The sequence below is a fragment of the Brachionichthys hirsutus genome, chromosome 19 (genome assembly GCF_040956055.1).
Source record: "Brachionichthys hirsutus isolate HB-005 chromosome 19, CSIRO-AGI_Bhir_v1, whole genome shotgun sequence".
Lineage (NCBI taxonomy): Eukaryota > Metazoa > Chordata > Actinopteri > Lophiiformes > Brachionichthyidae > Brachionichthys > Brachionichthys hirsutus.
The window spans coordinates 11,619,149-11,630,581 of record NC_090915.1 but is presented as its reverse complement, the minus strand read 5'-3'; the positions used below and the strand labels follow the sequence as shown (position 1 = coordinate 11,630,581).

The 11,433-nt window shown below is 47.8% G+C and overlaps 1 protein-coding gene across 1 annotated transcript; it reads right to left on the bottom strand.

The window, feature by feature from the left end:
- Positions 1 to 286: 286 nt before the first annotated feature.
- LOC137908640 (endoplasmic reticulum mannosyl-oligosaccharide 1,2-alpha-mannosidase-like) lies at positions 287 to 7,672 on the bottom strand. Its single transcript, XM_068753057.1, has 13 exons — positions 7,577 to 7,672; positions 6,262 to 6,370; positions 5,802 to 6,007; positions 5,471 to 5,595; positions 4,441 to 4,538; positions 4,021 to 4,206; positions 3,668 to 3,816; positions 3,360 to 3,548; positions 2,961 to 3,151; positions 2,691 to 2,811; positions 1,687 to 1,881; positions 1,143 to 1,274; positions 287 to 496 (listed from the first exon to the last, which is right to left on the bottom strand). Exons 1-13 carry the CDS (start codon positions 7,670 to 7,672, stop codon positions 287 to 289), a joined length of 2,007 nt encoding a protein of 668 aa, XP_068609158.1.
- Positions 7,673 to 11,433: the final 3,761 nt, after the last annotated feature.

Genomic DNA, 11,433 nt, shown 5'->3' with positions numbered 1-11,433 from the left:
CTGTCCTGTCTCCTGCTAGCACCACATGCCCATTTTCTTTAGACATTAGAGACCAGCTCTAACGGGAACCTTTTCCTGAGGAAGAATACAAAATAAAGAGGAAAGTAAAGACACGGGAAAGTAAATTCCTCCACGCAGGCGGACGGCATAGATCTGGTTCCCCGCTCAGCGCAGCAGTCCAGCCTGGACGGTTGCTTCAGACGCCTGACTGAGCAGCGATGACAGTCTCTGACTCAAACAGGACCCTGTGGGACTCCTCTTCACAGACCTCTCCCCCAGGGTGATATCATTTGGGAGGGGAGGGCCATATGGGGAAAGGATGTGCCTCTGTGTTGAAGACAAACTTGTCTAGACTCAGCAGCTCCATGTCATCGGAGAAGAGCAGATACAAGTACTTCAGCGTCTCGCCCAGGAAGAAGCTCTCCATCTTGTCCCGGGGCCCGGGGTTAGCCGGGTCACGGACGTTGTTGATGGACGTGTAGCCGCCATCCGGCACCTGCAGAACCAGTGAGATTCAGGTCAGTTCTGAGGTGCAACGGATCACAAATCAGTTTGGATCAGAGCAGATTTTAAGTTACAAGTCGGATCAATTGTCAGATAAAAGTATGAATACAAAATGGAACCATAGTCTTAAAGAAATCCACATTTAGTAAAATCTTAAAATGATTCTTAAATCTTTATTTAAAGTGCAATGATGCCTTAGTTCCTTGAGTGTTGTTGAATGACAGAAACAGTCATGGAATAATAGCAGGTCCACATTATTCAAAGAAGAACACCAGAAACGAAGCAAAACAGACCAAAGCTCAGAATTTCACAGTTTCTTTTCAAATTGAGAACGTCAATTATAGACCTCTCTGCAGCCACTGTGACCCTGCAGCCCATCTTAGGAGGCTGCCATGGCAACACCGGGACATTTAATGCTTCCTCGTAGGACGCGTCTTCCTCTTTAACAGCATTAGCTAACATTTTGACTGCGTCTCCATTGCTAAAGAGCTCCTTAAAAAGACCCAGACCCTTCCAGACCCTTTTAGTCCAAGTGATCCACGAGTCACACATAATCCCTGGAGGGAGGGGTCCAACCCAGGATCCTCACACACTGGTGCTCTGTCTTTCTACGTACATATACACGCTGAGGATCGCACCTTCGTGTAATTATTGAAGCTCTGCAGAATCTCCCATCCCCAGTCTCTGTACTTGGTGTCCTTGGTGAATCTGTACATGTAGAACAGACTTTCCACCGTCTCTGGTCTCAGCAGGTTGTGTCTGTCGGCAGGCTGGGGGACGGAATGTGTCAAACTAAAATTATTTCAGAGATCACACATTACACATTATTTTGAACCGAGGAAACATTTTAATAAACATGTTGCGAGCATTAATGCCGATCAGAGGTAAGTGCTCTACAAGTGGAGCCGCTAAGCCTAGAATCATAATGAGCTCCTGCTTTATATTTATATTTGAGGTTAGTGAAGGCAGCAGTGGAGACAAGTTAATAAAATGAAGATTGCACCGGCAGGCTGTGGCTACGACCCCATGATGGAATTAGACTGATTAAAATGTGCATTCAAAAGAAAGAATCAGTACACAACTGTGAAATAAAGAAAAAGCTCTCACCTGCTTACTACGGGGACAGAAACCCAAAGACAAGCTAAAAATGAAGACTTACAATCCGTCAGCCACCAGCCTCACCTTGACCACGACGTCACGGCCGTCACTCGACTGCAGGTTGAAGTGTGCGATCTCGGGGCTCAGCCCGGTCTCCATCTGTCTGTACATCTGGTGACACGTCTCCATTAGCTTCTCTGCTAGATCCATGTGGTCCCCCGGGAGGCCGTTGTGAACCCCCAGCGCCAAGGTTCCTGGCAGGAAGCACACAAGGTGATCCTGCAGGAGGGAGGGAACTGAAATGATAGGCTACCAACAACAGGCCCGGCTGCTACAGGGGCAGACGCGTCGGTCTGGCCCTGGACCAACAACAGGCCCGGCTGCTACAGGGGCAGACGCGTCGGTCTGGCCGATGACGGACCAACAACAGGCCCGGCTGCTACAGGGGCAGACGCGTCGGTCTGGCCCTGGACCAACAACAGGCCCGGCTGCTACAGGGGCAGACGCGTCAGTCTGGCCCTGGACCAACAACAGGCCCGGCTGCTACAGGGGCAGACGCGTCGGTCTGGCCCTGGACCAACAACAGGCCCGGCTGCTACAGGGGCAGACGCGTCGGTCTGGCCCTGGACCAACAACAGGCCCGGCTGCTACAGGGGCAGACGCGTCGGTCTGGCCGATGACGGACCAACAACAGGCCCGGCTGCTACAGGGGCAGACGCGTCAGTCTGGCCCTGGACCAACAACAGGCCCGGCTGCTACAGGGGCAGACGCGTCAGTCTGGCCCTGGACCAACAACAGGCCCGGCTGCTACAGGGGCAGACGCGTCGGTCTGGCCGATGACGGACCAACAACAGGCCCGGCTGCTACAGGGGCAGACGCGTCGGTCTGGCCGATGACGGACCAACACAAGCACGTTAATACGGAAGGCGTTCTGTCGATGTGGGTTTGTTGAGTTTTGGCAGTGCAGCACATGCATGTGATTGAAAATGGGGGTTTCCAGCCACTCCATTGGTTAAAGAAGGAACATGTGACTTCATGCCCCCCCCCCCCCCATATCTGTACAAGAAGTTCAGGTTGAGCATCCTCACCATCTTGGGGTTGAAACGGTTATTGGACAACTCTCCTACAAAGGTGAGTCTGCTGGGCCCCGTCTGCTTCACCAGGTGTTTCTTCACGCCGTCTACAGCCTGGATGTAATCCTCCAGCAGGCTGGACCAATCACAAGAAGGCAACAGCTAACGTAACACATCGTGCACACGGCGCCACAAACTCACAGAGATACACGGTCACACTCAGAACGGACCGATGATGATCCTAAATATTCAGCTTTGAAATGTGACTCCTCTGAAAGCGCGTACTCGTCTTCGCTCTTGGCTCCCTGGATCCACTGCTTCAGCAGGTACTCGTAGTAGCTGTCTGCCCTGGCTCCCAGCGTGAACACTCCCTTGTGGGTGAACTGGCCGCTGTTGGTGTTGATGAACATGGGCACCAGGCCGTCGTGTTTCCCTGGCAGCTTGTGGACCAGCTTCATGACCTCATTCACAACTTCCTGTAACGAGTAAAACAGCCATCAACCGCCTCACGCCCGACAGCCAGCATGCTGAACTGCTTAAAAAGTGCTCTTTCAACTGCGTATCAGCGCTTGCTCCATTTTAATTGGACTGGGCTGATGATGGACTCGATGCTCGTCAGGCAGGCTACACAATGCAATGCTCTTTCTGCTGCCTCCAGCCGTTTCTCATTCCGTCGCTCCCGACCTGGTACTGTGGCTCCTGGGTGAGACGGCTGAGCTCTCGGAATTCCAGCTGGATGCTCGTGACCTCAGCCAGAGTACTGTCTGAAGTCCATCGGGGCGGGTGGGCCGTTCCCTTCCCGATGTTTACGTCTGAGAACGGGATCTTTGACGGGGTTTTAAAAGCAGGCATCAACCTGGACCCAAGGTCCGTCTTTAAGTGGAGAAAAGAAACATTATTATGGTAGAAAATTAGATCTATTAGGCCCCGAGCGCCTAATTCTTATTCTGGTCAGACTCAAAGCAGCGACGGGCTTTTACGGACCGACTCACAGCTTTTTCTAGGAAGAGCTGGTCTCCCGTCAGATGGTAGGTGCTCAGCAGGCCGCCAAGGACCCGGATAGTCGTCTCAAACAGATTCACGTCCACGTTCTTGTTGAAGGAGAGCTCCTTCTCCACCCAGTTCTTTGCCTCTAAAAACTCTGGAGTGAGTGAGAGGCATTAATTAAAAGTCTAAAAATCAAATCGTCTGGTACGAATCACGTCACACTAAAAACTCAACAGAACATGTTTCGTTCCTGTAACATTTGTTGGGCTCAAACAAGGATATTTTTGAGCGACACCGATCTGCGCACAGCTCAAAATATGCAAAGATCTAACGTCGCTCCAATAACTGATGATACTACCTTCTTTAAGGCCCATAATCCACATGGTGTCCAGAGAGTCAACAATCGTTAGCCCGAGTCCAAACCACTCGCCGAAAGACTTGGAGATAGGTTTGAATTCATCGTGACCCCAGGCATGGTTCTTGTAACCTTTCCATGCATGCCTGAAGGCGTCACGTACGGCCTCCAGTCTGTCCACAGCTCCAGCTGGAACAAACAAACACAGGAATAAATAAACACAACCGGCAGTTACGTCTTTGTTGACGGTCTCTCAGCAGTCCAGATCTCATTTTAGGAGTCAGTGAAGAACATTCTCTGTGATGTGTTGATATTGTTGCTTTGGGAAAATGTCCAAACTTTCAAAACGCTAAAAACAAAGGAGAGACTGCAGGAGTAATTGTTGCTCTCTCTGGGATTTCCATTCCTCAGATTTGTACTGACCTGCCTGTGGGACTGGGTCAGCAGGTTTGGGGGGGGCGGCTGCAGTGAACGGTAAAGCTTCTGTGGCCTGGTCGGCTTCGATCATGGCTCCTCTCCAGCTGCATGTGAAGAATAAAGCCGTCTTGAGCCTGGGTTTAACGAGGCAATAGGACCTGATCGCGTCCTCTGCAGCACACGAGTATTCATAAAGGCGGGGCTGTTACCACTTAGTAATACCATTTGAAAAATAACAACCTAAATATGTTTCTTTGCGTGACAAAACAAGACCAAACAAAACATGACAAAATGTGTTTTTACTAAAGCAGTCCTGTTTCCTCTGTGCTGATGATGATGATGATGATGAATATATTTAATAGATAGAGTGTTAGAGTACAAGTACAGTCACACAGTAGCATGTATTACAGTACAAGTACAGTCACACAGTAGTATGTATTACAGTACAAGTACAGTCACACAGTAGTATGTATTACAGTACAAGTACAGTCAAACAGTAGCATGTATTACAGTACAAGTACAGTCAAACAGTAGCATGTATTACAGTACAAGTACAGTCAAACAGTAGCATGTATTACAGTACAAATACATCAAACATCCTGTCTCAGAGGAGCATTTCTTGCGGTCTTGTTTCTGTTGAAAGTCCTTCGTACATAAATCATCGACATTTAACAATACCAATAAAACTAATATTAAAATACTCAATTGATGCAATATAAAATAATACATTAAAAATAAATTACTCCACAGATATAAAATAACAATAAATTCAAATTAAATTACACCTCAGATGCAAAATTACAATAGATTAAAGTTAATAAGACAGTATGGGCAACGTGCAAGCAGCTCACAGATAAAGGTGAGTGCCAATAGTGGATTATAAAATTGAAAAAGAGTGTGTGTGCGTGTGAGAGAGTGGGGGGTAATTCAACTTAATATTTATAATAACAGAGAGAAGATCTAATCTAATGTGGACATCTGAAGTCAGACTAAGACAAAGCCGAGCAATTGTTTAATACAAAATCAAACCGCTCACCTGACAATCTTCTTGTTTTTATCCTCCTCTTCTTCAACCACCTCTTCTTCTTGCTTTTCCCTGCCTGCTGTGTCCACATCGTTGTGCAGACTGGGCGGACCTCTTTTGTTTGTGAAAATCTTTTTCTGTGGATAAAAGAGCAGCTAGGACTACAAATGGGGGGGACGGGGACGTGAACAGATAATGGAAAACAACTAAAACACATCTGTATGTCAGTCCAGTAGTGCCCTGATATCAATAAAGTTTCATCAAAGTAAAGTTGAGATGTTCTCTCTGGAGAATCAAAAACCTGGACTGGAGTGAGTAAAGGTGAGATGAGTTCTGATCTCACCTTTATGGGAGGTTTAGCCAGCATGGGGACGTCTGGCTCTCTGGACTTGGCCTCAGAATCTGGACCTGAATCGAGGCTCAGAGCTGGCCCCACATGTGGTCCTGCCACAGGAGCCACAGCTTGACCCAACGCAGACTTCACATGCGGATGAACGGTCCTCAGGAACCTCTCATTCAGCTCCAGCCAGTGGGCCCTGTCGTCCAACCCTAATCACGCACACGCACACGCACACGCACACGCACACGCACACAGTGAACAGGAAGACAGGCCGCGGGTCAGCACGTCTGAAGCCGAGCAGTCGAGCCTCCACGAGAAGCAGATCGATCTACTCCGCCGACAAACACGCTAGCTTAGCATAGACATCAAGCACAGCTCATCCACGAGTACACAAAACTTAAATCTAGTAAACACACAAGCACAGACATGCATTTATCACTGTGTGTGTGTGTGTGTGTGTTACCTGACCACTGCTCCGTGATGCTGGGTAAGCAGAGCAGTCCAAATAAGAGCAGAAGACCCAGCAGCATCAGGACGATGCTGCGCTGGAGCCGGGACAGCTGCTTCCATTTCTGTAGGCAGAGGGACAGACGTGATCACCGTCTCTCAGGACACCACCCCGCTACCTGGTCTAATGAACACCCGGGCAACACCGTGAAACTGTTGCGCACACTCGATCTCTGAGGACGTTTACTTTTTGGGCTGCAGCTCATGCACCGGAACTGAAGCATTCTAAGAATGCGCCGTAGCAAAGCTTGCATGGAATTGGTTTTCCTTATTCTGGACTGTGCTTATACAAAAGAAGCATTTATTTAAGTAAAACTGGTTTAGACTTTGTTTCTGAAGCTCCCCTTGTGGCATTCAGGTGTCGATATTAAGTCATATACTGTAGTAAAAGCTCTGGGACATTAACCCCTGATATCAGAAGAGGGAATTCCTTTCAAAGATGAGGCCTCACCAGGCCGGAGAGATTCCCAGCCTGCCTAGCATCTGATCGGAGACGTTAAAAACAAATCGAAATCCTTTTTACTGCTGTTCTAACAAGCCAAAAAAAAACAAAAAAAAAACAAAAACAAAAAAACAAAAACTAACAAGCCAAAGAACACGACTCAGAGGATGGCTATCAAATATTTGCCCATCCAGAAAGGAAAAACGAGTTTCCTAGAAGAGAACAGATCATGTGAATAAGCGTTAGTTATTAACAGTTTGTGAAAAACAATATACCTGCAAAACCTGAACATCAATCGTAGGAGAAGAACAAAACTAAATTTACTCCACTGTGATGACCGGAAACATTCAGGCGGCGTCACAGAAAAAGAGGAGAAAGGATGAAAACAAATCACCGATTGGTTGAACAGAGCTGCTCCATCTCAATGAAGCGATCAAATACCGTTGCTTAGCTGGACGCTAGCAGCTGAAGCCTTTCAGCACACACGATCATAGGCGATGATCAGTCAACAAGCAGAAGGCTTGCTCTACCATTCACATCCAGCTGAGGCATCCTCTGATATCTCATTATGGATCAGGCTGCAAAACAGGCAGCCACCCAGCGTCATCACTAAAGAGCTTTTTACTGTGATAAAGGCAGCATGAGTTAAAGCAACAAGCAGCGATGTTTGAAGTATTTCTGCAGCATTGTAACGTTGCTGGTGGTTAATCTGGGATGGATTTGTGACGTTCAACGCGGGCTCATAACCTCGCTCTGGACTCGCTCTGGACTCGCTCTGGACTCGCTCTGGACTCGGTCGAGACTCGAGAGAGACTCGAGAGAGACTCACCCTCCAGCAGGACGTCCTCCGGTGTTTGCCGTTGTTGTACGAGGAAGGATCACCGAGAGTCAGAGAGATGAAGTCCTTTCTGGAAGGTGGGTGCATCATCTGATGGGGTCAAAGGTCGTAGCTCATAGAAGCTGAATGAGAAGAGGAAAGGTTAACTCTAATGATCACATTATTAACACAACTACCACGCCTTCAATACAGTTTGAGGACAAAGGAAGGCAGGGACTAATACACAACTGCGTACTCCCAGTGTGTGCAGCACAATGGGAACCTGGACTAATACTTCAGAGTATCTACAGGAAAGCCAGGCTGCGCTGGGATGAGGGGTAAAGTCACGGAAGGGTTCCGGTGAGTTTCTGGAGCATCATGTCTAAATATTAAAGGGGAATGCACCAACCAATCAGGACTAATCTGAAAACAGACCGGGAACAGCCTGTTCCATGTCACATGACATGCATCCTTCCATTTAGATATGCTCCAGATATTTTGTGCAGAATAGACCCATCGCATAAAAACACGCCTTTGTGTTTCCAATAGGATGTTCACTTTATTCCTGCACAGATATCCGTTTCATATTGATCTCTTTCCCGAGTGTTGGAACATTCAGGGGAGGAGGTTTGATTTGATTTGGTCCCGTCTGGTCGGAGGTTTTTAGTCGTGCTGGTGCATTAATCACAAATGTAACGCTACCGTCCTCCAGATAAAGTAAGCTCCCTGTCTGGGTCTCTTCCAGAGAGGACCCTCTCTAACGGTGGCCCGGTGACATCATTCCTATTTTGCCAGATCATGTTGGGTCTTCAAATCACTCTGTCTGGCCTTTTCTCTGAGAGCAACTTATTTTGGGAGGTGTCCTCACGGAGGGACTAAAGCCTCTGTCTTATTAAGGCAGCAATTATTTGGGGTGAAGATCATCTCCAGAAGGAGATGGGAAGTGTCAGAACTACCCGATACCGAAATGAACGGATGGAAGATATAATGAATGTAGACATATAAACTGGATTTTAATATACGCGTCTACTACTGTACTTTATTCTTGTCCCGTGAGGGGTCGCCACAGCAACCCAACGTTCTCCACTTCACCCCGTCCTTTGCATCGTCCTTTGCACATAAAGTCAATTAAAGAAATGCGGTACACAGGGGTAACCAGGCTATAGGGGGTAACCAGGCTATAGGGGGTAACCAGGCTATAGGGGTAAACAGGCTATAGGGTTAAACAGGCTATAGGGGGTAAACAGGCTATAGGGGGTAAACAGGCTATAGGGGTAACCAGGCTATAGGGGGTAACCAGGCTATAGGGGGTAACCAGGCTATAGGGGGTAAACAGGCTATAGGGTTAAACAGGCTATAGGGGGTAAACAGGCTATAGGGGGTAAACAGGCTATAGGGGTAACCAGGCTATAGGGGGTAACCAGGCTATAGGGGGTAAACAGGCTATAGGGGGTAAACAGGCTATAGGGTTAAACAGGCTATAGGGTTAAACAGGCTATAGGGTTAAACAGGCTATAGGGTTAAACAGGCTATAGGGGGTAGCCAGGCTATAGGGGTAACCAGGCTACCGGGGGTAGCCAGGCTATAGGGGGTAAACAGGCAATAGGGGGTAACCAGGCAATAGGGGTAACCAGGCTATAGGGGTAAACAGGCTATAGGGGTAACCAGGCTATAGGGGTAACCAGGCTATAGGGGGTAAACAGGCTTTAGGGGTAACCAGGCTATAGGGGTAAACAGGCTATAGGGGTAAACAGGCTATAGGGGTAAACAGGCTATAGGGGGTAAACAGGCTTTAGGGGTAACCAGGCTATAGGGGTAAACAGGCTATAGGGGGTAAACAGGCTTTAGGGGTAACCAGGCTATAGGGGGTAAACAGGCTATAGGGGTAACCAGGCTATAGGGGGTAAACAGGCTATAGGGGTAACCAGGCTATAGGGGTAACCAGGCTATAGGGGGTAAACAGGCTATAGGGGTAAACAGGCTATAGGGGTAACCAGGCTATAGGGGGTAAACAGGCTTTAGGGGTAACCAGGCTATAGGGGTAAACAGGCTATAGGGGTAAACAGGCTATAGGGGTAAACAGGCTATCTCCTCGTCTTTGATAGCATGTTTCATCACGAAGCCTTTAATGGCGACCAGCTGCTTCCTCCTCACCTTTAGCTTCGCGCCTGGTTGGTTGCTTCACAGCGACGGTATTCCGCGGAGACCTTATCAGCTTTAGCTAACTTCGAGACGCTAGCTTAATTCTCCTGTCGTGGTGAACGGAAGCGACGCTGGTGGGCTAATCCACGAAGCAACACGTCACGCAGCGGCCCGTCCGACTGTCACACACTCCGGCCTGCTGCCGGACGAAACGTGGAATAAACTCGAGTGGAGGAAACGAGGCTAAAGGGTCGATGGAAGAAGCACAGAGACGTAGAAAAGTAGGAGCTCACGTGACGTAACCACGTCTTCCTTGCTTTGAAGGTTCGTGTCAGAGCGAACTCCAGCTATCGACACGCCCACCGACGTGCGCACCGTGACGCCATTACTAAGTGTTGACGTGATGAAAGTAAACAGCAGCACATATAGGCAAACATCATGCACAAAAGTGTCCAAATACAACACTTATTTCCGGGCCAAATCGGGAATACATAAATAGCATTATTTATTCGACACTTGGGATAATATTATTGTGAATTAAAAATGTAATTCAGTATTACAAAGAAAAAAAAAATACACATAAAGAGTTCCATCAATAAATTTTCCTCCGCGTTGCGGGTCATTGAAGTCACTGGAGCCTATCCCACCTTACTATGGGCGAGAGGCAGGGTACACCCCGAATGCGTCGCCAGCGTATTGCGGGGCCACACAGAGATGGACAATTCATGCACTACGGACAATTAGAGTAATCAGTTCACCTAAATTCCATGTTTTTGGAGGTGAGACGAAACCAGAGAACCCGTGTTATTGGATCATACATTCATGACAGCAGCAGACTTTTCCAGCTTCGGAAAATCAAAATACCATTTCCCAACATAAATGCATTAATGAGGAAGCTAAATATGTTGTTTTCTTGCAACTGCATGAATTAAGATTTATTCCAGATATTCCAGTCATGCTATCTTTACTGTAGGTTACATTAATTTTCCAGGATCATACATATAGTGGGTGTCCAGAAGTATGGAAAAGAAAGTTGGAGCAGAGAGAGGATCTGCTGGAAGAGACAGCAAAGACATTTAGAAACTGCTGCAAGAGAGAGAAGAGTGGCAAAGAAAAGTGTAGCTCCTATTTGGAAGAGCTGCATAATCTCAATATCATAAATGAGGAGTTGAAGTAAAACGAGGATGTGATTTCACTTAATGACAGGTGGATGCAGCGTGTTGTTTCAAACGCAGGAATCAATGTCACCATGCTTAATATGATTGGTTGAGAGTGGTCCTGTTTGGGGCCTTTAAACTTACTCCATGATCGGTCTTTAGTCTAAACTTGTATACCCATGCAATAAAACAGTAAATAAAATATTTTGATACATTCTCACCACACCAGTATAAAAGCCCAGGGAAGTTGAGTGGGATCATTCGGGCACTCAAACTCCCCCACCACAATAAGGTGGCAGTTCCCTTTGCCTCAAGCGGAGGAGTATTTTGGGGTCTTGTTCACGAGTGAGGGAAGGACGGAGCGTGAGATTGCCAGACGGATCGGGGCTGCTGCAGTGACGCAGTCATTGTGCCGGTCTGTCGAAGGAGCTGAGCCAAAAGGCAAAGCTCTCGATTTACCGGTCAATCTCCGTTCCTACTCTCACCTACGGCCATGAGCTCTGGGTCATGACTGAAAGGACAACATCCCAGATACAAGCGATCATGAGTTTCCTCCGCAGGGTGGCTGGA